The following is a 26,208-nucleotide window of genomic DNA, read 5'->3' on the forward strand; positions in this document are numbered from 1 at the left end:
CCATTGTGTGTTTGGGGCTCAGGGATGATGGGATGCACATCTGTCACGCAACATGCTAGTGGTTAAAAATCCCCACAACCCCAAACCGGTCCACCTTTTGCTGGTTTTGAATCTCCAGAAAACAACGCTCTTGACTGTCTTGGGCTTTTGGGCTGAAGTAGTGGCTGACCTTCCCGTATCCCAACTGACCATTGCTTTGTAGTCTTTTCAAAACGCACACGCTTCAGCTCAAGTCCCTGCAACGGATGAGATGGGTTGGTGGCGCTGCGCAGACGACGGGGAAATTGCTGTATTTTGCATTGCTTTGGTGGAGGCTGGGCCCTGAGCAGCTGCCTGACATTTTGCATGCTCTTTAGACAGAGTCAAAAGTCCATATGTTTCCATTCTATACATCCATTTCTTAAAGAGCTCTCTCTCTCTCTCCCTCTCTTTCTCTCTCTGTGTTGACGAGCAACTCATTTTTCTCAACCGCAGAAAATAGGCCTTGTCCCCAGGAAGCGCCCACGGCAACGTTAATCGCTGGGATTGTATACTTTACGCCCCACCCCAAATAAAAACACCCCATGCTTCCCTGCAGCGAAGTTGTGGCAGAGGGACAGAGGGTGGCATCATTCGTAGGGCTTCAAGTCCTTGGGAATCAGTGGTTCAGTGTCTTCATTCAGGCTCTGGGACGCTTGGGGAGGAGAGGCTGCTGCCAGGTTCTGAATGGTCTCTTGCTGGTGCTGCTTGGCCTTGTTATAGAGCAGAACCCCAATCGTCACCAGGACAGTCCCGATGGCCGAGAGGCTGGTGATCTTGTTGCCAAACACGATGATGCTTAGCCAGATGGACAGGGCGTGCTTCACCGTGCTGGCGACGCTGGAAATGGAGAGGAAGATGGAGTGAGAAACAAGGCCAGAAAAACAGAGCTAGGCTCCCAGAGCATGTCAACAGACTGGGTGAGACAGAGAACTGTAGGGCTGCATCCATCACACTGCTTTCAACAGTCAGGCCTTTCCCCACCAAATAATCCTGGGAGCTGTAGCTTGTTAAGGGTGCCGAGAGCTGTTACTAGATCCCCCCATTCCCCTTGAGGGGGGATGTAGAGGTTTGGAGCTTTTAGAGTTAACAAGCTCAACCGGTTGTCCCACCCACAGGAGGAAGAGCGTCACCGGATGCTCTGTGTACTGTTGTACTGTGTAATGTGATACTTTCTGTTTCTGTTGTCCGGAGAACGGAGAGAAGGGAGTAGCCACCAACATGGCTTGCGACTCTCCCGGAATGTAATGATTTATGCCTTGTAAAATAAAGCTTCTAGATTAGAAAGAAGCCGGACTCTGTTGTCTGTAATATGCTGGCATACACAACCCCGCTGCGTGAGAGAAGATAAGAGAAGATAACTCTGCTGAATAGCACAGGAGACGGCAGCAAGGAGAACGTACAGGAGAGGTACGTGCGCTGAAGGAAGCGTGCCGGGCTCCAAGGTGTACTAAGGTTGGTTTGAAGTGTTTCCAACAATCAAAAACACTTCAGGTTATGGATCCAAGCTTTTCCCCATTCTGGATTTATTCTGGAGCAGTTCCAAGGATCCAGAACGTGTGTGCCAAGCTGAGAAGTGCCTCCCTGGTTTGGACTGTCATGGAGCATCCAGGGAAGTTTGCTTTGCCAGCAGGAGCATTCAGCAGTCTGCTGAATGGCTCAGGAGCCTAAAACCTGCTGCCAGAGGTTGGAAGGCAGCAGGGAAGCCCAGATTGAGGTGTGCCCAAGCAGTGTACCCTCTCTGGTGAAACCCCCATCTGTGGAGCCGGGTGAGAAGCTACAGATTCGTAAGTACGCTACCCCTGGGCAAGATGGAGGGAGCCATAGCATTCCCAGCAAGGAGGAGGGAAGCTTTTGTTTGCAAGCACCCCCAGCCTCACAGTTTCAATGCAGAGGGCTGTTCCCTGAGAGCGTTGATGTTCTGGCCAACGCCTGTGAGGAGGAAGGTCTGGCCAGTGCTTGTGAATCCTGGAAGAAGACCCTAGCCCAGTTTCCTGGGGCTGAGGGACTGGCTGAAGTGGCTTTGGAAAGCTCGCCCCCAGCTCGGCTTATGGCTGTTGTGCAGCAACAGTGCCATGGAAAGCAGGAGGGGGGCCAGATCGCCGTGGGCTTTGCTCCCAGAAAGGGAGGGGCTGTTTCCAAGTCTGAAGCCAGCGTAAAGGCTGTGTTTTGTCACGTCGCCTGCACCTGGTCTTTTGTTGACGTGCATGGCTGAAGATAAGGGCAAGGCCGTTTCTCACAGCCATCAGGTCACGTGCCCAGCTGAGTGAGAAGGACGGAGCCGAGATAAGCCCTACTGTTGTGATGCAGTCACCGAGGCAACGCTGAGAGAGGCCAACCCTGGTGGGCTGCGAGTGATGAGTGCCTGTGCAGCGTCTCTTTGCATCGTCATCGTTCCTCCTGGTGGACATGTGAGGAACTGCGAGTCTCCTATAGAGCAGTTTGGAGAACTGACTGTTGGAGGCAAGAAAAGGCTTGACTTTTTGCTAACAGTCAAGGGACAGATCCAAGGGACAGAACTGACGTTTTCTGTGGCTGTTGACATAACTCTGTATTTGTTTATGTCACACCTTCTGTCCAATGTTTTTGCTGTTTGTTTTGTGATTATCACCTGTTCTGCTTGCAGGGGCCAGAAGATGCTTCTACGCATGGAAGGCAGCCAGGACGGGCTGTTTGCTGTTAAGAAGTCTCAATCCAGAACAGGGGGAGGTGGCACTGATGGAATGTTTGCTCGGTGCTCCAGTGTGCCCATGCACCACTTATGTTTGTGTCAGTGGTACCAAAGGCTGGCAAGTCGCCACTGGGACAGTGTGCTGAAGCAGCCTGAGTTCTCTGAAGGGTGCAAGTTAAGGGCATGTAACAGCTTTCTTGATTGCAGGGTTTGCAAGGTCGAGGAGTCGACATCCTGCTACCCCGCGTCTGAAAGGGAAACCACGCGTCCCTTTTCCCTGGTTCATGTGGCTGTTTCTGAAGGGATGCCAGAAGCTAACCGGGGGGGAGCGTGTTGTTCTGAGTGTTTGGCTGATGCTTTCTCTCACCACATGTGGTCTGCGTTGCTCAAGGAGGCAACTGGGGCAGCACCACTGGTTTCAGTGGAACAGCAGGTTTCTACTGGAGTAGGCTGTTCCCAGGTCCTCAGTGAGAGGGGGAGTAAGCACAGTGTGACTAACCTGCTTTCTTCACAGGTATGTGGTCTTGCAGAGAGGCAGCAAAGGATGCTGCATGCTGCCACTGAAGACACACTCTTGGATGCAGAGCTTCCACAAGGGTTCTGGGTGGAACTGGGTGGTACCAAGGTTCCGAAAGTGTTTTTCTGTGGGTACGAACCCAGCTTGCGTAGCTGGAGGTTAGTTAGCCCAGATAGTGACCAGACCCAGGTTCTAGTCAGCAGGAGTGCTGAATTCTTTGAGCAGAATGGATTGGAACACATCCCTAGAAGCCCTGATGTTCTGGATGGTCCTGTCAGTGCTGGACAGGCCAATGCGCCACCTGCTGGTGGCAATGGTCCAGGTGGATCAGCCCCAAGAGGGGGTATTGCTGTGGCTTTAGCACCTGCTGGTGGCTTGGGCCGAGTTCCCGGCCATCACCAGGGTGCAGCGCAGCTAGGGGCAACTCCAAGGCAGCAGCCTGGGAGTGCACCCGCATCTCCTATGTCAAGGACTAGGAGGCAGGCCACGCTTGGCGACTCTTTGTGTGGCAACTCTTCTCCAGGAGAGCCTGACGCAGGTCTCGTCCTGGTGCAAGAGGGGGGTTCTTTGGGAGTGAAGCAGGAGCCCAAAGGCGCGCCAACGTCATCCTTGGGTGGTTCAGTTAGGATGCACAGGCGCAGTAAGTCTGTAGGTGAGATGCCTGACGTCAAGGATGTGCAGGTGGAGTCCAGTGCAACTGGAGCAGAGGGAGAATCTGAAGTGGTATCACAGCAGTATGCACGATCCACTGAAGGGATTCTGCCCGAAAGGTTCACGGCCACTAGCGTGAGTGCTTGTTTGGTTCAGTGTGAACCGGAAAGCCTTGTGAAGGTTCAATGGGTATCTCAAGGTGAGGCCCAGAAATGGCAGGATGCCATGGTAGAGCAAGTAAGCTCAATGAGGTCTTTGGGTGTGTGCACAACCACGACGCTGTCAGAAGGTCGTTGGGTGTGCAGACTCAAGACGGCAGCAACTGGCGAGTTGCAGTGCGAGGCTAGGTCAGTAGCCAGAGGTTTCACTCAGGAGGATGGGGTCCATTGTTCCGAGCTACTGGACGCGCCCTCTCTCAGAGGCGAAACCACGCGCATGCTGTTAGCGGTCGCGACTCAAAGCAGCTTTGAGGTAAGCCACTTTGGTTTGGGTGCCTGTTTGGATTCCGACCTGGATGAGGAAAGGTACGAGGTACCTCCGCCAGGGTTCGAGGACAACGGGCCAAATCAGGTGTGGAGTTTGCACGAGGCAATCACTGGCTTGAAGGAGTCAGCCAGAGATTGGTCCTCAGGCGTGCAAGAAGCTTTGAGAAAGCTAGGTGACAGCCAGAGTTGTGCTGATAGCTGCCTGTTTCTGGCAGGAGTAAGCCCAGAGCAGGAGCTAGTTCTGCAGTCCGGTGCGGACATGCTTTACCTGGTGGAGACCAGGGGACAGGTGCAACGGTTCGCAGAGGAGCTTGGTCAGTCTTTCCAGCTCAGGAACCTAAGCCCTGTTGGTGTTTACCTAGGTGTGCAGGTAGACAGAGCCGAAGACGGTAGTGTCTTGCTCAATCAGACTGGCAAGGTAGCGCAGTCGTTGAAGAAGTTCAGAGTGTCTGAATGTGCTAGTGTCAGAACACCCATGGAGACGTGTCTAGGTGAGGACAGTCAGACCGGGGAACGCTCTGAGTTCGAGAGCCCCGAGGTGTTTAGGTCAGCTCCTGGGAGGCTGTTGTTTCCTTCCTAGTTGAGCAAAACTGACATAGCAGTTGCTGTGGATCTGTTCAGCAAGGAGGCTGCAAATCCCAGCGTGCATGCCTGGAATGGCATGGTGAGAGTGCTCCAGAGTTTGCAGGAGACTAAGGAGTTTTGCCCGGAGTTGTCAGCTACCGGTGAGCCCCAGCTCACGCGCTGGTGCGACGGCGGTTGGGCAAATTCCGAGGACAGGAAATCTGTGTCTGAAATGGTTGTACAGTGTGGAGGAGCTCTAGGCGGGCTGAAGTCCCGGTGCCAGAGCCTCATTGCTCGTTCTCGTGCAGAAGCCAGGTACAGTGCGTTGTCAGTGCTTTGCAGGGAACTGGAGTCCTATAGGTGTTTGGTCCAAGAGATCTGCGTTCAGAGTTGCCTGCCCGTGATGGTTTGGGAGGACAACCAACTCTGTTTGTTGGTGGCAGAGTCTGGACAAGTCAAGGCCAGACCCAAACACCTAGACGTTCTCTTTCGAGACGTGTGTGTTCAGACCGGCTTGGAGAAGCTGAAGTACTGTCCTGGTCAGGTGAACCAGAAGGTTGGGTTCACGAAGCCCCTGAGCTTCCAACGTCATGGGGAGTTCTGTGAGGGTTTGTGTGAGGTAAGCTGCAAGCTTACAATGCCCCTGTGTGCGGGACAAGAGGGGGTGTAGAGGTTTGGAGCTTTTAGAGTTAACAAGCTCAACCGGTTGTCCCACCCACAGGAGGAAGAGCGTCACCGGATGCTCTGTGTACTGTTGTACTGTGTAATGTGATACTTTCTGTTTCTGTTGTCCGGAGAACGGAGAGAAGGGAGTAGCCACCAACATGGCTTGCGACTCTCCCGGAATGTAATGATTTATGCCTTGTAAAATAAAGCTTCTAGATTAGAAAGAAGCCGGACTCTGTTGTCTGTAATATGCTGGCATACACAACCCCGCTGCGTGAGAGAAGATAAGAGAAGATAACTCTGCTGAATAGCACAGGAGACGGCAGCAAGGAGAACGTACAGGAGAGGTACGTGCGCTGAAGGAAGCGTGCCGGGCTCCAAGGTGTACTAAGGTTGGTTTGAAGTGTTTCCAACAATCAAAAACACTTCAGGGGACCCCAGGGCCCCCCAAAATTGATAGCCTATCGCTTTAAGAAAATGATGATGTAATGGGAAATGTTTCTATGCATATGATTGGAATCCTTTGTGTAAGAAACTTATAAATGGCCCCCCAGGACACTAGAGCCGTGTTCAGATTTCTGTGGATTACCTGCTGAACCTATTTCTTGTAAAGTAATAAATCATGGGACTCTTATCTCCTCCTGGCTCCTGAGTTTTATTGGCCAGACCCAGCAGTTTACAGCTGTTTATGGCTTTCTTCCCCCTCACAAAGGTACACAACCCAAAGTGGTTTATCAATCAATCCTCCTTCCCAGGATACTCTGCAAAGTGTAGCTCTGTGAGGAGAATAGGGCTCTCCTAACAACTTGCAGCACCCTTTGCAAACTACAGCTCCCAGGATCCTTTGAGGGAAGCCACGACTGTTTAAAAGTGGTATAGTGGTGCTTGAAACATATGGGGCCTACATTATGCTCCGGGGAGACTCATTGGGTTGTATGCAATGCTAGACCCACCTTGAGATGCGATGGGGAATTGAACCAGAGACCTTCTGCTTCCAAAGCAGATACTCTACCACCGCGCTATGCCTCCCCCCTGTCCGCCGCAAGGGCCAAATTGAATGTTTGCATTCAGGAGTTTTGGGCCTGGCTCTTCTGCTCCATGACCATTGTTAAGCTTCAGCTTCCAATATAGTGAAGGGCTGATCAGGGTGATTGTGCCCACAGGCACCACGTTGGCAGACTCTGCACCCCACGATGCTGTCTTTCTCACTCATTAAAACAGCAGGGGAATCAGGAAACCTTTGCCCATGCACTGCAAATTATCCAGCAACCTATTATTATTAGCTGTTGGTATTAACAACATTCATCAGTCACTTTATACTGAAGACAAAACGCCAGAGCAACTTGACAAGATAAACTACAACAAAATCAAAGCAAATTAGAACCAGAAAACTTTTAAAACTTTCAAAACCCATTAAAACACTCATCCAGTTGCAGAGTCCTACCCACTCTACGAAAATACAAACACCACCATGGGAGACTGTGTTAATTAACCAAAGGCTGGCATCTGCAGATGGATGAGGATGGCTCCAGGCGGGTCTCCCTGGGGCAAGCATTCCACAGACGGGGAGCCACCACTGAAAAGGCCACCCTCCACACCCTTAGGCTTGACCTACTAGGCAGTAGATCTCAACCTACTGCCAGTGGTCACCTGGTGTAAGTCGCCATAAGAGACCAATCTCTGGTCAAAAAGGCAAGGAAATCCATCGTTCAAATATATTCACACAAATCTTTTAAACCGCCCACCCAGACAAAAATGGAAGTGGGATTCCTAACCTGAAAGTCACAGGGGAAATCTTTCCCATCAAGGCATAGGCTGTAACACTTTGGAGATGAAACAGCACTCCGTCTATCAGAAGCAGCACAACGACATCCTGGTTGTACCGGAAGCTCTTCCCGCTTTTCCCAATTACTGGCACATCCTAAGAAGAAAGGAAAGAAAAAGAAACAGGAAGATATATGAGAGGCAGTGAAGGCACCGTTAAAACACACAGAAAAGGAATCGCTGAAGAGTAAGGAAACACAGGAAGCTGCCTTGTACCAAGTAAGACCACTGATCCATATAAGCTCATTATTGTTGACTCTGGTTGGCAGCAGCTCTCCAGGTTTTCAGATTCTGGACACTCACGTCCGTTTTTCTTACATTATTCAGATTTAGATGGTTTCCATTATGTGCAGTATTGCTTCCTGTATAATTCTCCTAGGGACAGATTTCTCAAAGGGATATTTCAAAGACAGTTTCCTTTTTGAATAGCAGGGAGAAAAATTGTGGCCTGCTGTTGGATGCGGACAAAATACACCGCCTATAAGGTTTCATATGAACACACAAAGCTGCCTTGTATGGATTCGGACCATTAGTCCATCTAGCTCAGTGCTGTCTACACTGACTGGCAGCAGCTCTCCAGGATTTCAGACATGGATCTCACCCAGCCCTACCTGGAGAGGCCAGGGATTGACCCTGGCACCTTCTGCATGCCAAGCCGATGCTCTGTCACTAAGCTCTGGCCCTTCATTGCTAGAAGTCAGAGTCCACAGGTACCCTCCCCATTCTTGCTTTATGGCGATCAGAGCCCTTCATGTAAAGCTTGTCAGTATAATCCCCACAACAGCCTGATACAAGCTGGCATTCTTCTTCCCATACTGCTGATCTGGGGGAGGCAAGTAGAGGTCGAGGGACCCTAGGTTGTTTAGGGCTGCTTAGTAACAGAGGCAAGATTTGAATTTGGGTGCTTTGAAAATGGAACAGGACTCTTAGTTTATAGTGGGGTTGGAGGGGGGGAAGAATGCACACAAAATCTCACCATGAAAAAGATCCAAGCTGGAATCAGCATGATCACTGCAGCTGCACTGGTGTAGAACTGAAGCTCGGGAGCGCTATGGAAGTGGTGTTGGTTTGGGGAGAATTAATCAAGTGAAATTAGCATTTTGCATGGGCTGCAATGGAAATAACAGTCAGAAGGACGAAACGGGAGACACCCAAACTCAATACACTGCTGAAACTGGAGATGATCTTTAAAAGCAAAACAAAACCAGCTGTGACAGAGCGATGAAGGGTTACCCACCAGCAGTGGTCCATACGTATGGTTCCTTACACATCATACTTTTAAAGCATGTGACTTCCCCCAAAGAATCATGGGAAGTGTGGTTAGTTAAAGGCGCTGGGAATTGTAGCTCCATATGAATAAACTACAGTTCCCAGGATACTTTTTGAGGGGGTGGGGAATGTGCTTTAAATGCATGGAAGGCGCATGGCTTATGCTGGGCATCAACATGTACAAAATGCTCCAGCCGCACTATACATTTACAGTAGCATCATGCCAATTTAACAGTCATGGCTTCCCCCAAAGAATCCAGGGAGCTGTAATTTTTTATGGGTGCAGAGAGTTGTTAGAAGACTACCCCCCCCCCATTTCCAAAGTGGCACTTCCCAGAGAATTCTGGGAACTGTAGCTCTGGGAGGGGAACAGGGTCCTCCTAACAACTCTCAGCACCCCTTAACAAACTGCAGTTCCCAGGATTCTTCAGGGAAAGCCATCGCTGTCAAAAGTGGTACAGTTCCCAGAGTTCCCTGGAGACAGGGAAACCACTCTGGGAATTTCAGCTCTATGAGAGGAAACAGATCACTCTGAAAACGTGATGCGTTTGGAGCCTGCTTTCAGAGGGGATTGAATGAGTGACCAAGCTTCCCACATGGAACTCAGTTGCGCAGCCAATCCAGATTTGTCTCTCCCTGCCCCATATATGGTGTCAGGTGGACAGACTTAGGGGAAATTGCCTTGGGTGCCAAACTGGGACCCTTCCTAGGCCTCATTTAGGTAATGGGCTGGAAATTCCACACCCCAGGCTTAGAGACCTGCTTAATTCTTGTAGATACAAATCCTGCTAAATGAGACAAAATTCACCACAGGAACAAGCAAGCTTCTTTCAGAGGGCAGCTACAGCCTGTTTTGCATGCTTATCTGATCATGTCCAGTAAATCAAGAGGTCAGGGGAAGCTTGAGTAGCCCTGGCTGGGCGGAGAACCAAAAGGCCCTTTGTCCTGTAACAGGCAGCTCAGTCCGGGAGAAAACACAGATGTTGGTCAAAAGCGTGAGAGATAAAGAGGGGGAAAGAAGCTGCTGGGTCAGGCCAAGTGGCCCATCTGGTCCAGCATTCTGTTCTCACAGTGGCCAACCAGTTGCCTCTGAGGAAACCCAACGACGGGAACTGAGCACAAAAGCAACTCTTGCCACTAGTGATTCCCAGCCATTTCAGAGGCATCCAACAGTGAAAGCAGAACAGTCATTGTGGTTAGCAGCCATGGATAGCCTCCTCCTCCCTGATATTGTCTAATCCTCAATAATCCATGCTGGCTTGGGCTGATGGGAGTTGGAGTCCAACGACACTTGCAGAGCATCACACGGACAACCCTCGCAGTAAACCAAATGATGCGAAGAGTCCCAGCCCTCTCATATGCTAGGAGCCAAAGAGCTCGCTAAAACCTCTGTGAAGAAAGAGATGGATTTAGGATGGCTCTGAGAGCCCTAGCTAGTTGCTGCCCTCTGAGGGAGGTGGCAAAACAAGAAGGACTCCCAATGGTTCATCAATGCGGAGGGGTTTTTGGTTTCCGAAATACAACAGGTACTTACGAGAAGCGATACTTGTCTCCGCTGAGCAGCTTTTTGGAGAAAACGTTCTGCAAGCTGCAAGGGGGGAGGAAACCGCATGTTTGTTTATGAGAAGGAACATGGTTTGTGTGTGCGTGCAGGCATATGTGTGTGTGTGCGTGGAATGATTACTGTATTATTATTATTATTATTATTATTATTATTATTATTATTATATAATATAATATTGTTAGTTATTAGACTTGCTGCTACACAAAGGTCTTCGACCAAGTTGCACAACACATTGCTGGGTGGCCCGAGGCCCGTCGCTAATTCTCAGCCTAACCTACCTCACAGGGCTGTTGCAAGGAAAACTATGTAAGCCACATTGAGCCCCTTTGTAGGAAGGTTGGATATAAATGCAGTAAGCAGATAAATAAATTTAGCAACAGAAACAGAAATACACTACAGGCGCACCCCCCCTCCACTTATGCACACCCCACTCACGCAGGACTATTTCACATGCTGTGAAATAAATAACTAAATGAACAAATGGGCCTTCCCTTGCTCAGGGCTGCTGCCTGGAAGTCACTCGGGGATGCTGCTGGAGTGAGAGAGGGCAGCCTTTGATCAACCAGCGGCACAGGGTGGGGTGGGGGGGGACCTTCTCTCTGCCTCTGCCGTGCATGTGCATCCTGGCACCAGTTTCGCTGGGCACCTTTCCTGGCCCTCCCCCTCCGTGGCCAGCCATAGCCGCTGTGTGCGCTGGCTGCCCTCGGGGAGGCAGGCAGGTTCGGTACAGGCCGGGCAGCTGCTGAAAGCAATTTCCAGGGTGGGTCTCTCTCTCCTTCCCATGTACCCTCCCTATTCAAGTGGGGTGCTCCCCACTTTACACGATTCCACTTTCCCGGCATCCAGGGGCCTGGAACGTAACTCCCCATCGTGTAAGTGGGGGGGGGGGGGAGACGCCTGCATACCATGAACAGAATTAATGGAATTATAGAACTGTTAAAGAGTTGAAAGGGACCTAAAAGGTCCTCTGGTCCAACCCTTATATCTCATATAAAACACCTGTGATTCTTATCTATATCTACTACACGCACTCGGACATACGCACATTAACAGCCACAGGAAACACTTCTCTCCCCATAATTCTGTCTGCAGTCTCCAATATACCATATTTTCCCATGTATAAGACTATATATTTTTTCCTTAGAAATAATAGGCCAAAATTGCGGGTCGTCTTATAAATGGATAGCAGAGGGGGGATGGCCGATTGGTGGCAGCAGACAGCAGGAGATTGGCAGCGGCAATTTGGGTAATCCCCCCCCCCCGCATTTTTTTGTGGTCCAAAAAAATAGGGTTCGTCTTATACATGTGGGCATGTTATACACGAAAAAATATGGTACTTACCAGTCCATGATGTTTGTAGACAAAGCTGCTGAGAAGCCTAGGACGTTGAAGCTCAGCTCTGTCGCGGTGCACAAAGCGAGCCCTCCCATGACGGGGAGAAGAGACAGGTTTACGAGCAATCCTTTGCAGAGGGAAGGGGTTGATCAGAGAGGGAGGGGGAAGGAAGCAAAGAGGGGGGGAACTGTTTAGGGAAGCTTTTAATGTTGCTGGATTATTTTGTTTTAATATTTTGTTGGAAACTGCCCAGAGTGGCTGGGGAGGCCCGGCCAGATGGGCGGAGTATAAATAATAAATTATTATTATTATTATTATTATTATTATTATTATTATTATTATTCAAACAAAAACAGGTTTAAAAAATCCACACAGCATTTTTAAAGGCAATAAATCGGGCCACGGCCATATTTCCAAAGCTGCTTAGCATTTGGGTCATGGTTATGTAAGCTCAGGGGCCAGAGATTGGGCTGACCTGCTGAGATTTAGGGTGGACAGATCAGGACAAACAGAAGGGATCCCTTCTTCACACGTAGGATTTGCCACCCCAACGGCCTGGCTTGCAAGTGGATTTGGCTGGTAGTCTGGAGCCTTATCTCGCCTTGTCCCCTGCTGGTTCCACCTGGGCAAAGTTTGACAGGTGGGGGCATATCCCAAAGACAGCAGGCGAGCCTTTCTCGCCTAGCACCATGCAAGGGGCTTCGCAAGAGCTACCATTTCCAGAGTGGTTTAACAGACAATTCCCTGCTTCCAGGGAACTCTGGGAGTTGTAGCTGTATGAGGGGAATGGGGGCTCTTAACCCCTCTCAGCACCCTTAACAGAGTTCCCAGGATGCTTTGGAGGAAGCCATTACTGTTTAAAGTGACATGAAACGGCTATAAATGGATAGTATAGATGCGGCCTAAGTTTCAGCAAGACTTACCTGTGTACTCTCCTAAAATCATGCGGGACATGATGACGGTAAAAATGGGGGCAGAGCTTTTCACTGTCTCAGCAAAGGAGACAGCTACGTTCTTCAGACTGACTAGGCCCAAGACCACAGTTGCAAACCTGAAAGAAGAGGGGTAACGAAGTTTTAAATAACACAGTTTTGTTTTGTTTTGTTTTTGTGTGTGTGTATGTATGTATAAAAGCAAAACACCCATTCGCAGCTGCTTACAACATGTTTAGATATGCACACTTTCAGGGGGAAATATATCTTTAGAAAGGGATATTTTTGAGAAAATATAGTCAGAATGACATATTTAAATAGGGATTGAAGTATGGGTTCTCATGCAACTTTTAAAAGAAATTCACAGACTGACAAATGAACACATTGCAATGCAAGATATAAAGTAGCCACATTATTTTGTGTGTGTGTGAACAAATAAATAAATGACAAGCACACCTCTCCTTAGGGGTCAGCAACCTCAGGCTTGCAGGCCAAATGTGGCCCTCCAGTCCTCTCTATCTGGCCCTCAGAACTCTCTTCAAGCTTTTTTGCCTGGCCAGATTATGTCTTTGAACTCTCATAATGCCTTTTCTGTTGCCTGGATGGAGGGTGTGTGTGTGTGTTGAAGCTAGCTTAGCGGGCAAAGGTAAAAATTTAGATGTGTTGTCCTGCCCACTCTCCCCCCCTTTTACTTCTGGCCCCATCCACCCCTAGGATGGGACCCTCAGAACATCGCCCATAAGTGAATACGGCCTTTAGGATTAAAAACAACAATGAAATCCCCATTCTTGCTGCTCAGGTGGACACTCTCCTTTGTGTTGAAACAGAGGCCCAGATACAAGATCTGAGCCGAAAGAGTGTGTGTGACCTTTTGATTACTTTATTGCATTTTTTATTACTGATGAAAGATACCACCTCCCCTTTAGACACTGGGAAAGGGAATGGGGGTTTCCCCATCCCTGCCTTAGAAAGATTTCTAGCCGCTTCTTACCTCATCAGCCCAACAAACAACATGATCATGAGGAAGTTGGGAGGGTATGAGAGGCGGGTCTTGTGCTGGTAGAGGCAGCAAGGGACGAACATTTTGACACAGCCGATGAAAGTGGTAGACAGCATCTGAACAGCGCCTGGGAGGATCAGAGCCAGAATGAGACAGATCCCTACCTCCCCCTGTTGCTCTCCCTCCCGATTCAAAAAACCTGCATGGAAGTCTTGGTTATGCTCTATGGTAAATTTGAAGCTTGAACATTCAAACACCCCATAGACCCTGGGTCTCATCTTACCATTTTAGTGGGGAGGACTCAGTGGCACAGCATCTGCTTCTCATGCAAAAGGCCCCACATTCAATCCCAGGCATCTCCATGTGGGGCTGGGGGGCGGGGGGGAAGAGACTCACAGAGCTTCAGTTCCTAGAGCGGTTTAATCATCAAGGCTTCTTCCCAGGGAATTATGGGAATTGTAGCCCTGTGAGGTGAATTGGGGCCTCTTCAACATCTCTCAGGACCCTTAATGAACTACAGCTCCCAGGATCCTCTGGGGGAGGCCATGAATGTTTAAATGCTGCTTTAAATATATAGTGCAGATGGACTGTTGTCTGGATACAACTCAAGATATATATCCCACTGTTATTCAAACACACACAAATAAACCATGTATACTGGTTGCAACCGTCAGCTTGCCACTTAAAAGAACAACAACACACACAAGCACTTGCATAAAGGTTTGCTCCAAACTAAGTTAGTCAGGCTGTAGTAGTACCATGGACATCAGGCGAGCAGGCCTGCTGTAACTCCAGCCCCATTGGTTTCAAAGGGACTAAAAAGTTACTAACTTAGTCTAGATCCAACCCATTTTGTACACCAGGGATGGGGAACTGGTGTCCCCACAGATGCTGAAGGAGTCCCTCAGCCCCAGTCTGCATGGCCAGCAGTCAGGGATGATGGGAGTTGTAGTGTGGCAAGATCTGGAGCTTCCCCACCCTGCCCAAAACTGTGTTTATAAGGTATGGGAAACCTTTTGCCCTCCAGATGTTGCTGGACTGCAACTCTCAGGATGATGGGAGCTGTAGCTTGGCAACATCTGGAAGGCCAAAGGTTCCCCAGACCATTTTCACAGAGCCATAGTATCGTAGAACAGGTAGCTCGCAACTTACATGCATTTAACTTGGGAGCATTCAGCTGGACAAATATTAAAATAAAAAGGAGAGAGACGGGGTGGGCGTCTGAGAAAAAAGAGTTTAACAATCCCACCTGCCATGGGACCCAAAGTGTTTTGACTATATGTGGTTGTGGCTTCGTGTCCTATCCCTGGAATGTAACCCCTGAGTAAGTTGAGAGACGCCTGCATTGTAGACCAGGAAGGAACCCAAAAGGTCGTCTGGTTTGACCCCCCTGCAAGAAGAAGTAGTTACCCAGCATGCTCGGCTCCCCTTCCAGCAGCGAAAGGATGTACTTGTTAAGAAAAAGTGTGCAAAAGCTGAAGAAAAACCACAAGGTGAGGTAGATGAGTGCATGGGAGTTCCAGATGCCCAGGTCCGACTCAATGACAGTGGTTTCGGTGATGGTGATCTTCAAAACGTTCTCCTCCGGGACGCTGTCGCTCCTGGCGATGACAAACTTCTCGTTCCGGGAATGGAAGAAGGAGCCGAGCTGGAAAAACCCTCTGCTTTTGGGCTTCTCCTCCAGGAGAGAAGAAGCGGCGGCGACACCGTCAGCATTCTCCAAATTCTGGATGCTTGCGAGGGAGGCCATCTTGAGGCCCCAAAACAACAGCTGGTTGTCTGGGCCCAGCGAACATCGGCCAAATGCGAAGCTCTGCTCAAGTGGGGAGAGAGGTTCAGCGCCTCCAGCAGTCCACACAGGCTATCCTCCAAAGTTGTTCTTGCTCACAGGGAACTTTAAGTGCTCTTTCCAGAGTACACTCCCATTCCCTGTATTAAACACATAAATACATATTTTAAAAAATCTATTTTAAAAAAATTAAAGAAACACCCCTCCTAAAAGGTTTGCGAAATTTGACTTCACATTTCCTAGGGATTATGATTTCAGAAGCTAATCTAGTTGTTGTTGTTTTACTGTGCTCCATAAAATGTGTTCTTATATTTGTACACCGCCCTAGGATCTTTTCATAAAGGGCGGTATATCAAATTGAATAAATAAATAAATAATAGTCCACAGTCAGTGTTGTATACTGGTTAGAGTGTCATGCTAGGACCTGGGAGACCAGGGTTCAAATCCCCCACTAAGCCATGAAGCTCACTGGCAGTGTTAGAAACTGGGATAGAAAAGCTAGGAGCCAAATGGCCTCTGGGACCTGGGTAGTGGGCGCCAAAACAGAATGTCTAGTCACCACTGGGGGCGGGGGTCAGCAACACTTTTTATTTATTATTTTGATAAGCATGAATTAATACGCAATTCACGTAAGTGACACATTGTTAATATCACATTTTTAACAGAAACTGTTAATACATGTTTATTTTGGTGTTTACGATAAAAAATATTGGTACCATGCTTCAGTTTTCAAAACACTCTGCTCTTTATTGTTAAACTCCTTAACATCTAGATTCAGGTAGGTAGCCGTGCTGGTCTGACGCAGTTGAAACAAAAATAAAAAGAATAAACAATTGTCTAGCAGCACCTTATAGACCAACTAAGTTTGATCTGGTATCAGCTTTCATGTGCATGCACACTTCTTCAGATAAAAACTTAGTTGGTCTATAGGCTAAGGTGCTACTAGACAATTTTTAATTTTTATTCCTTAACATATTGTCTATCTTTAACATATACTTTGAGGCTTCAAAGCACATCCGTTTCAGTAATCCTTGAGTGTCAGCTGGGCGCAAAAAAATGTTACCCAGGCTTTTTGAGGTGCTCGCAAATGGAGAATCTTTAGGTGCAAAATGTGCCTGGCGCCCTGCTAATTTTGAACACTGCTCACTGGGTGCCCTTGGGCCAGTCAGGGCCTCTTGGCCTAACCTACCTCACAAGATTGTTGTGAGGATTAAACACAGAGAAAGGAGAACCTTATATGCCACCATGTAAGGTGAGATATAAATGCAATAAATAAACAAATAATATCTGTGTCAGCCTTTCCTGGCCTGGTGTCTCCCAGATGTTTTCAGGAAGGACCAGTAGAATAGAGCAGTGGTTCCCAATTGGTGGTCTGTGGACCCCAGACACAACCCATACAGAGGGTCTGTGGCACCATTCACATAACAAAAACTACTATAGAGATATCAAAAATGTCAAAAGTAGGTGCTTAATGGCTTGGCTTTTTAAAAACAGGGGGTCCTCAGTACTTAGCTAATTGGGAACCACTGGTATAGGGAATCTGCTTTGCAGCTTCAATCCCTGGCATCTCCAGGGTAGGGCTGGCCATGTCCCCCTGTCTGAAACCCTGGAGAAACACTGACAGTCAGAGGAGACAACCTGGAACTAGATGGACTGATGATCCGACTTTGTATAAAGGAGCTTCCCGTGTTAATAATTCACATCATCCCTGACCACTGTATTGACTTTGCTGGCTGGGAATTGACAGGGAACAGCCTAACATTTTCTCAGCGTTTGAAACTCCCACTGTTCTAGGCGCATTTTGCAACAGGGAATTTCATTAATACGAGCAGTTTCTGAGCTCTGGGCGCAGTACTAAAACTGCCACTGCAGGAATAAAAGGACCTTTTTCTGCCTCCCCACTTCCAGCCACTCTCTGAAGACTGAAGAAGGGACCCTCATAAGAATATCAGGGAGGCGGGCAGGGGGAGTATGGCTTTGGTTTTTTGCAGTCTTCAGATGAGGACTAGACCATGTGAAAAATGAACGTAAGATTTAAGCTGCAGTTCATTCATTTTCAGCTTTGTATTCTTGTTATAAAAAAGTGTGCCTAGACAACTCCATTGCGGTGCCCATAACATAGGTTTAAGGTGCCATTTAGCTCCTAGTTTTCATATCTCATAACAATGCAATGCCGCCATCTGTGATCCTACAGGAACAAAATCAATTGTACATAGACAAACTTATTGGAAGGGACCCCCAAGGGCCATCTAGTCCAACCCCCTGCAATGCAGGAATCAGAGTTAAATAATCCTCCCTCCGCACCTTATCCTCAGAACAACCCTGTGAGTTGGGTTAGGCTAAGAAAGTGACTGACCCAAGGTCACCCAATGAGCTTAAGGGCTGTGTGGGGATTTGAACCTTGGGCTCCCCGGTCCTAACCTGACACTCTAACCAGAGTGACATAAGAAATAAGTATACTGTACCACCAGCCCAACTGGGCACTTTCAAAGCTGAAAATGATTTCCTAGCTAGCTATCCCTGTGAAATACAGACTTATCAATTCTATTAAAAATGCACACAATTCCCTGTTAAAATACAAGAATATATATTCTCTTAAAATTATCTGCTAAATCTGTGTTGATTTTCAGTTCTTCCCCCCTAAAAAAAAAAATCCTTAAAATGCACACAATGGAAGTATTTGCCACTGAGTTGTCATTCTTAGAAATGTTTACAAAAATTCCAAGTAATGCTTCACAGCTGTTTGAACAGACTGGGCTATAGCTCTATAAGTTTTCCTCAAGAGTAGACCCACTGAAATTAATGTTCCTAAGGTGATCATACGCAAATTGGGCAGTGTGTTTAAATCACAGTATCAGCATGACACTGTGCAAATATACTTAAAAAGTAAGCTCCACTGAATTCAATGTGGCTTTGTGCCAGTTAAACATGTACAGAATTACAGCCTAAGATTTATTTATTTATTCAGCTGTTTACACACACCCAAATCAAATATTTCGGTTCAAATCCTGAAGGCAGTTGGCAGGGGAGTGCATTTTTGGGATGCAGGGCCTCTTGGGGATTTAAAGCCTCTTGGAGAAACCCACAACAACATTTTAAAGCCGTTGCACAGATCTCGTTCCAAGCGCCAGCTCAACAAAACCACGGCGGGTTGACTAAAACTGGCTTCTAGACAAATAAATCAAGAGGTAATGAAATATTTACCCTCTAACATCCTCAGCAATTTTGCAAGAAGCTGGGAAATGGAACAGGGAAGACGGCTGCCATAAGAACTTTAACCAGTTTGCTGAGCTATTAAGTTGGCATCGAGACAGACGCGGGGGAAGGAAACAACACAGAACCAGCCAGTGATTATATGCCACGTATTTTGGAAATTCTTTCTCTCTTCTCTCTCTCTCTCTCTCTCTCTCTCAGCCCCCAATCTCATTCTCTGCCAGAATGTATGTGTGCATTTAAAAAAAAATGAGGCTGAAAACAATACTTTGTGGTCACTACAGCAGCAAAAAAACACTCCTAACATTTCCTACTGAATTTACCTTTGAACAGAAATGGAGGAGGGTCAGAGAGAACCACACGCACACACAAAAAATTGAAAGTTCCACACCCCACAAAATGAGTGTGATGTGATCCTGCTGTGCAGTGGGTAGTGTGGCACAGTGGTTAGGGTGGTGGACCGGGGAGACCCAAGTCCAAAACCACCCCCACCCTTGCTGGGCTGTGAAGTTAACGGTGTGACCTCAGGCGACAAGCCGCCAACTCTGAGCCAAACCTACCTCACAGGATTGTTGTGAGTATAAAGGGGGGAGAGGACCATGCATGCCTCTTTGAGATCTTTGGAGAAACGGTGAGGTATAAAATGTAATAAAGTACATTAGTAAGAAATAAATGAAATGTGGGGGATAGCAATTGATTAAATTGTAAATTGCTTCAGGGTGTCCCATGGGAAGCAATTCATACACTAAATGCGCAATAGCTTATATTTTTGGAAGCTTATATTGTTGGAAGCAGTGTTTAAGAGGGCTTGGCCCTAAAAAGGAACCAAGCAATAGTAGACTGGCCATATCTGTATATACTTTCCATACATCCACCTGCATTAGTCATTTAAAACAGTACAATACTGTATCACTTTAACAGTCATGGCTTGCCCTGGGAACTGTAGTTCATAAAGGGTGCTGAGAATTGTTAGGAGACCTCCGTTCCCTCATGGAGCTACGATTCCCTGAGTTGTTCTGGGAAGAGCGATTAACCCACTTCTGGCAAGCACAGTACAGTGCTACCTCTGGTTACAAACTTAATCCGTTCCGGAGGTCCGTTTGTAGCCCGAAACCGCTCGTAACATGAGGCGCACTAATGGTGCCTCCTGCTGCTGCTGCGCTGCCGGCACACGACTTCCGCTCGCATCCCAGGGGAAAGTTCGCAACAAGGGCCATCTACTTCCGGGTTAGCGGAGCTCGTAACCCGCAGCGTTCGCAAGGAGGACGGTACGTAACACGAGGTTCCACTATGGGAAATAGAGGTCTCCTAACAACTCTCAGAACCAGAAAAGATACAAAGTATGTTTGCCAAGAAGCAGCATAGCTGTTCAGAATAGGTGCGTTTGCTATGTAATTGCGAGGATTTCCCGTTTCAAGGGCAACAGAAACCAGCTTTTTATATGGCTCAGGTGAATGGAAAATGGTCGGCTGGTGGCAAGGTCCTTCAGAGGGCATTCTATCCCAAACCATCGCTCAGACCATCCTATCCCAAACCATCGTTTCAGATCAATGAGGACTCAGAATTCTAGTTATAGGAAAGTGAGCGTTCAGAATTCCAGGGAGAAACTTGTGATTGGTCAGAGGGTTCTGGCTGGAGTATACTGTATATAAGTCCTGGCAGAGAACTGTCTGGAGTCAGTCATTTGCCAGGGGGCGAAGAGCATGCAGAACCTAGGGGGAAGCCGAGGGAGTCTCCAGGGGAACTACTCCAAAACAGCTGCTGTTGGTCTAGCCAGAAGCTGACCATTAGCCTCAGGAAGCTGGAAGACTTCAGGTGAAGCAACCATGACATATTTGATTGTGGCCAGACGGAAGACTTCACCAGAAAGCTGAAGCAAACCTATGGAGTAGGAGTGACAGCTGAAAAGACTCTGCTTTACTACTACTACTACTACTAGTAATATATTTATACCCCAGCCACTCTGGGTGGCTCCCAACCGAATATTAAAAATACAATACAGCATTAAACATTAAAAACTTCCCTAAACAGGGCTGCCTTCAGATGTCTTTTACCGTTTCAGTAGTCCCCTGACCAGAGGTAACTAGGGCAGGAGATCAGCAAAACTGGCTAGTAGCTTTGCTTGGCCTGCAAAGAACGAGGGCAACTCTATAGCCACCTCTTTTGAAGCAGCAATGATAAAATTTAAAGTATCAATGTTCAAGCAACTGTATACTTTGAGCGACAGTGACCTATTTAAGCAAGAATTAAGGCCAAGGGCTGTTTTAACTTTGCAAGTAAATCTTACATTTATTTTTTATTTTTTTTAAGTATTTGGTAAATTCTGTGGGTCTGTTCATCTCCTCTATCCCACTACTATATGTAGTAGAAGGTTAAAGGAATAAAGGAACAAGCTGTGACGGTATCCACAGTAAAGTAAAAGGTTAGGCAAAGCAGGTATATTTTCTTTAAACTGTATGAGGCAGGGAGCCTGCGGGAGTTCATAAGAAATTGATAGGATAGTAAACCCTAGCTGAGCCCAGCAGGTAACATCCTGCACAAGCTCCTATTGTTGTTGTTTTCCGTTTTTCTTTTATAACATACCTCATTGCTTTCCAGATTTATATTTAACTGTAAGCTACCAGTATCCCGAGAGCTAGATGAAAAATGCTGTTAATAAAATAAAAAGTATTTATTTTGGTGCTCTGCTCTTAACTTTTTGTGCTGATAGCTCTTGCTGGTTTGTGTGATTTCTCGTGTGTGTGCGTGTGCGCTTTCTACTTCACATAATTTTTCAGGAGATGTTTGATCATCTACCATTTCAAAGTGCAAGGAGCCTCCTCGAGTTTAACAAAGAATAGGGTTGGGTCCAGAGTGACTAAGTTAGTTGAACTTAGTGTTCAGTGAAATCAATTGAAGGCAAGTCATGAATCATTTGTCCCACTGATTTCAATGGTGCCCCTAGTTCAAATAACTTAGAAGATTTGACAAATTTGCAGAGGCTAAGGTATATCCTAGTTCTGAATGAAGAACTGTGAGGCAGGTGCTGGGATTTTGTGGATGAGGTGGCAAGAAGAAGAAGAGTGCTTCAGAGAAGAGCTTTCTTTTTATCAAGAACAAGAAGGCCAGAACTGCCACTGATATCAACTGTAATGCTAAGATCTGTAACTTTTAAGATCTTCCATTTCCCACTCCCTCTTACTCATTTCCTGCTCGTGCTTCAAATCTCTTTATATTGTGACCTGGGGAAAGAGACAGTCGTTTTTGAAAGCCACTTTGAGAGACCCTTTGGCTACAGGGTAGGGCACACATGCTATAAATCAGGCACATCCAACAGGTAGATCATGATCTACTGGTAGATCACTGGACGTCTGTGGTAGATCAATGGTAGATCACTGGCTGCCCCCAAAGAAGCTCAACAACTTTGGCTCCCCTAAGAAAAGCTCAACAACTTTGACCTGAACCCCCCCAAAACAGGGCTTCTGTCCCTAAAAAAAAGCTCAACAACTTTGACCTGAACCCCTCAAAGGGGGTAGATCACTGCCAGTTTTTAACTCTGTGAGCAGATTGCAGTCTCTTGGGAGTTGGCCACCCCTGCTATAAATCAATAAATAGCATTTGGCAACAGTTAGCTAAGTAGAACCTCCATGTACATGCACAGTCATCAGATGCTGAGAACAACAAGGGACATTTGGCTAGATGGGACTTTAACCTAATCCAACAGAGTGCTTATTAAGTAATGACGAAGATTAGATAAAGTCATGATGGTAAAGGCAAGTCTATCAGTATTCAGTCAGTCACGATTTCTAAACAGACCTTCCATATGCAAAGGCTATTTTGCCTTTTTTCCCTTTCCTAATGGGACAGTTTCAACTTACACAATTCTCAGAGTCAGGGCATAGCCCCAGGCACACAATTTTGGAGGGAGCGTGAACCAGGCACCCCCATGCAGGTGACCCCAGCATGGCCAGGCATGCTGCTCCTTTTTACCCCCGCCCTGCGCCCCTGCACACACACATGGCCCGGGCACTGCCAACCAAGATTCCATCAATGGTGTCTTCCAAAAAATTTACATCTCACTTGGGAAGACAGGCGAATTAATACCAGTGCACTGGAAGAAGCAAAGATCACCAGTGTTAAGCAATGACTCTTCAACATCAACTTTGTTTGATTGGTCATGTTGTTCAGATGCCTGATTATCGTCTTCCAAAGCAACTACTCTATTCCAAACTTAAAAATATAAAGTGTAATGCTGGTGGTCAACAAAAGAGGTTCAAAGACTCTCTCAGGGCAAATCTTTTAAAAAAATGTAGTATAAACACCGACAACTGGGAAACATTGGCCTGCAAGTGGTTCAATTGGAGAACAGCCTTTACCAAAGGTGTCATGGGCTTTGAAGACACTCAGACTCAGGACGAAAGGGGGAAATGTGCTAAGAGGAAGGCACGTTTGCAAACCCTCACCATGATTATCTCCCGCCCGGAAACCTATGTCCCCACTGTGGAAGGATGTGTGGATCCAGAATGGGCCTCCATAGTCACTTACAGACTCACTGTTAAGACCATGTTCATGGAAGACAGTCTTACTTGGCTACGAGTGATCGCCGAAGAAGAGGAGGAACATGTAAAATGCAAAAAGTGTCAGATTTAAACTTGAACGATCAGGGTTCACACTCAGCGACAAAGCTCTTTGATGATCTTCGACTATACTGTACACCCTATCATGGCCTAACCTACCTGACAGTAATAAATAAATATCATTCGCACACAGAGGCAATACTGACCCTGGAAAAAGCTTCTGGGTCTAATCCAAGTCAAATGAAGCTCTTAAAACACAAGAAAAGCAACTGTCTTAGACTTCTTCCAGCAAACACCACCAAGAGTCTCATGACATGTTAAAGACTAACCAATTCTATTATGGCACGTGTCTTCTTTGGACTAGAGTCTTACTGCATCAGATGCATCAGGATTCAAGCCATAGCTGTAATTTATATACACCTAAGTACAGAGAATTATTGTAAAGCGGTGATAGGGACCCTTTCTTAGCCTGAGGGCCACCTTCTCTACTGGGCAACCTTTCAAAGGGCCACATGCCAGTGCTGGGCAGGGCCAGAGACAAAATAGGTGGAGCAGCAAAGATAGATGATACCTTTTGTAGAAGACTAGTTTGTGCATGCACACACACCTCTCCCTCTAGCCTCCTTTCAGAAAAGCAAGAGGCACGGTCAGAGTTCCAGCCAGGCCAAAACACTTGGGGGACAAAGCAGGGTCACCGAGGGTTGTGGCCTGGGGGCAGTTTTGAGGCCTAGACAGAGAGGCCTGGAGGGTCCCATTTGAGCTCAAGGCCTGAGTCCCCACAACCGATGTTGAAAACAGTGGAGCCAAATGAGCACAGGACAAAAGAGGTTGAGCATCTGATGATTCTTTGTCAAGCTTAAGTGACCAGTCGACAGTTGCAGCTTCTGATCTTCCTGGATTTCTCTTTATCAATGTGATATGTCAACTGTTAACAATGCCTGCCTCCCCAGGACAAACGGGTCTGTCTCTATGCAAAAGAATAAGGAGCCACAGCTCTGACACCAGAAGCCTATTTGACACCAGAGGAACTGCAAAAGGAGACTCCAGGGTGAAATGACAATGGATCAAGATGTTTGATTCTATTAGTTGAGGCTTGAATGGAGACACTGGTTTCCTGTCCCACTCGAAAGGCAAAGTCAGGGTAGCAGTCACAAACTATTGCTGTCCTGAATGGTCACTGCGCTTTCTCCTCATCCATTTCAGCTTCAGCTGAATGGTCAGGGGCTTATTGTTTGTGCTTCTTTCCTGCTGAAACCTGCCATTCACATTTTTCTACACACCCACCTGTGCATCTATTTTACTGCATTTATATCCCTCCTTTGTCCCCAATGAACTCAAGGTGGAGTCCATGGTTTCCCCCTCCTCACTTAATCCCCACAATAACCCTGTGAGGCAGGTCAGGCTGAGAGGCAGTAGCTGGCCCAAGCTCACCCAGTGATCTTGGCTTAGTGGGGGGAGATTTGAACCCTGGTTACCCAGATCCTAATCTCACACACTAACCACTACACCACAACATCAGTGTGTTATTACAAACAAACAAACAAACAAACAAACAAACAAACAAACACACAGTGTGGATACAGGTGCAGAGACACCTCTACATGATCTGGTGAAGTGCAAAAGAGTTCATGGCAAAATTACTCCTTTAGGCTGCATACCCACCTAATTTTTTAAAGCACACCCTGCAAGATTCCTAGGGAATGTAGTTTACCCTTCACAGAGCTCTTAACAACTTATAGTTCCTGCGATTCTTTGGGAGAGGAAAAATTGTGTGTTAACCCTATTCTGTGCCCATGCAGCCTTACTTTAAGGTGCTACCAGTAATTTCTGATTCAGTTCCAGGGTTAATTCAAAGACCACCACTACAATACCACCACTGCCAGCCTGTATTTCAGCTGTATCCACCACCACCCCTCTTTACCCTTGGAAGGGGCTGCGTGGGTGGGCTGCTGATCCCTGTTTCTGCCGATGAGAAATCACCCACCCGTAGCCACATCAATAGTTTGACCACTATATTCAGACCTCCTGAGCCCTGGCAATAATTCAAAAACCATCCAGGAATCTCCCCTCCCCAAAATTAAAAATTGCAAGACGCCGCGGCAGAACTAACCATTCAAAGAGACACACAGAAACACGCACCGCGTTGATGTGCTGAACACACAAAACAATATACTGTATTGCAATCCTTGCAGCGCCGCCGTTGGAGGGGGGGGGGTGGATGTGGCGGCGCTAAGCTTTGCAAATGTCTCCAGCGACTTTCCAATTTTCGGGGGGTGGGGAGGGAATTACCCCCGCCATCGCAATGCAATCGCACAATGTTTGCCCCCGACACACCCACCTGCCTGCAGTCCCGGACAAGTCTCGCCTTTCCCTTCCGCAGCCATGATCACGGCCGCCTCCGCGGATGGAGAAGGCCCGCCTGGTCTGCAAAGGGCTCCTCCTCTGATCGGGCGGAGCAATGTGTTGTGGGGAGTGACAAGAGATCTCACAGTCTCAGGTTCGAGCCCCACGGCGGGCAAAAGATTCCAGTATTGCTCTGGGTTGAACTAGATGACCCTCGTGGTCCCTTAACAACTCTGCGATTCTATGAATGCGATGAATACTTTCGACTGGCACTTAGGACCAGGCTCCTTTGCCTGGCCCCAAACCCGACACCGCAAGGTGACTGTGCCTCTAAGAACGCACAGAGCGCGACAAATTTCTTGGTATCTCTTTTCCGGGTTGCTGTCGTGAGAGGTTTTGCAGCCAAAGATAACTAGCAAGCGTTAGTTAATACAAGAAGGGGTAGCGATAACAGAGTTGTAAGTTTCTAGAGACGACTCAGGTCACACACCTTCACCTTCGGGAAGGGAGGAAATAATGCCCCCCCCTTTCTTTCTTTCTTTCTTTCTTTCTTTCTTTCTTTCTTTCTTTCGCCGCCATGAAGCTGAAATATTTCCAATAAGCAAGCAAACAAAATATGTCCCAGTTTATGAGAAAATCCAAGTTTCTAGTCTACTTGAGGAAGTCCCCCACTTCCTTTACTCCAATCCAGGAATCAGGAATGAGAGGGAAGATGTGTGAATGTTGTGGCATACACAATATATTTAAAGGACCCCCACCCCGCAAGAATGCTAGGAATTGTAGTTCATGCCTCACAGAGCACCCTAAACAA

General features: G+C 47.4%; 1 protein-coding gene across 2 annotated transcripts; it reads right to left on the reverse strand.

The window, feature by feature from the left end:
- Positions 1–337: 337 nt before the first annotated feature.
- Positions 338–25,489, reverse strand: LOC117050640 (solute carrier family 35 member E2A-like). 2 transcript variants are annotated; one of them, XM_033156357.1, is made up of 9 exons: positions 25,393–25,489; positions 14,907–15,425; positions 13,488–13,623; positions 12,488–12,615; positions 11,571–11,691; positions 10,200–10,253; positions 8,373–8,445; positions 7,348–7,493; positions 609–858 (listed from the first exon to the last, which is right to left on the reverse strand). In XM_033156357.1, exons 2-9 carry the CDS (start codon positions 15,244–15,246, stop codon positions 609–611), a joined length of 1,248 nt encoding a protein of 415 aa, XP_033012248.1. In that variant the 5' UTR covers positions 15,247–15,425; positions 25,393–25,489. The 2 variants fall into 2 exon arrangements, with proteins under 2 accessions (XP_033012249.1, XP_033012248.1); XM_033156358.1 differs by lacking the exon at positions 25,393–25,489 and having other exon boundaries at positions 338–858; positions 14,907–15,246.
- Positions 25,490–26,208: the final 719 nt, after the last annotated feature.

This window comes from Lacerta agilis, chromosome 8 (genome assembly GCF_009819535.1).
Source record: "Lacerta agilis isolate rLacAgi1 chromosome 8, rLacAgi1.pri, whole genome shotgun sequence".
Lineage (NCBI taxonomy): Eukaryota > Metazoa > Chordata > Lepidosauria > Squamata > Lacertidae > Lacerta > Lacerta agilis.

Excerpts from the sequence above, each read along its gene's own strand:
- LOC117050640 (XM_033156358.1), bottom strand. The coding sequence starts at position 15,246 with ATGGCCTCCCTCGCAAGCATCCAGAATTTGGAGAATGCTGACGGTGTC. Across the intron at positions 13,624-14,906 it reads AGGGGAGCCGAGCATGCTGG|GCGCTGTTCAGATGCTGTCT; the intron begins GTAACTACTTCT and ends TGATCCTCCCAG. Across the intron at positions 10,254-11,570 it reads TCTACAAACATCATGGACTG|CTTGCAGAACGTTTTCTCCA; the intron begins GTAAGTACCATA and ends CCCCCCTTGCAG.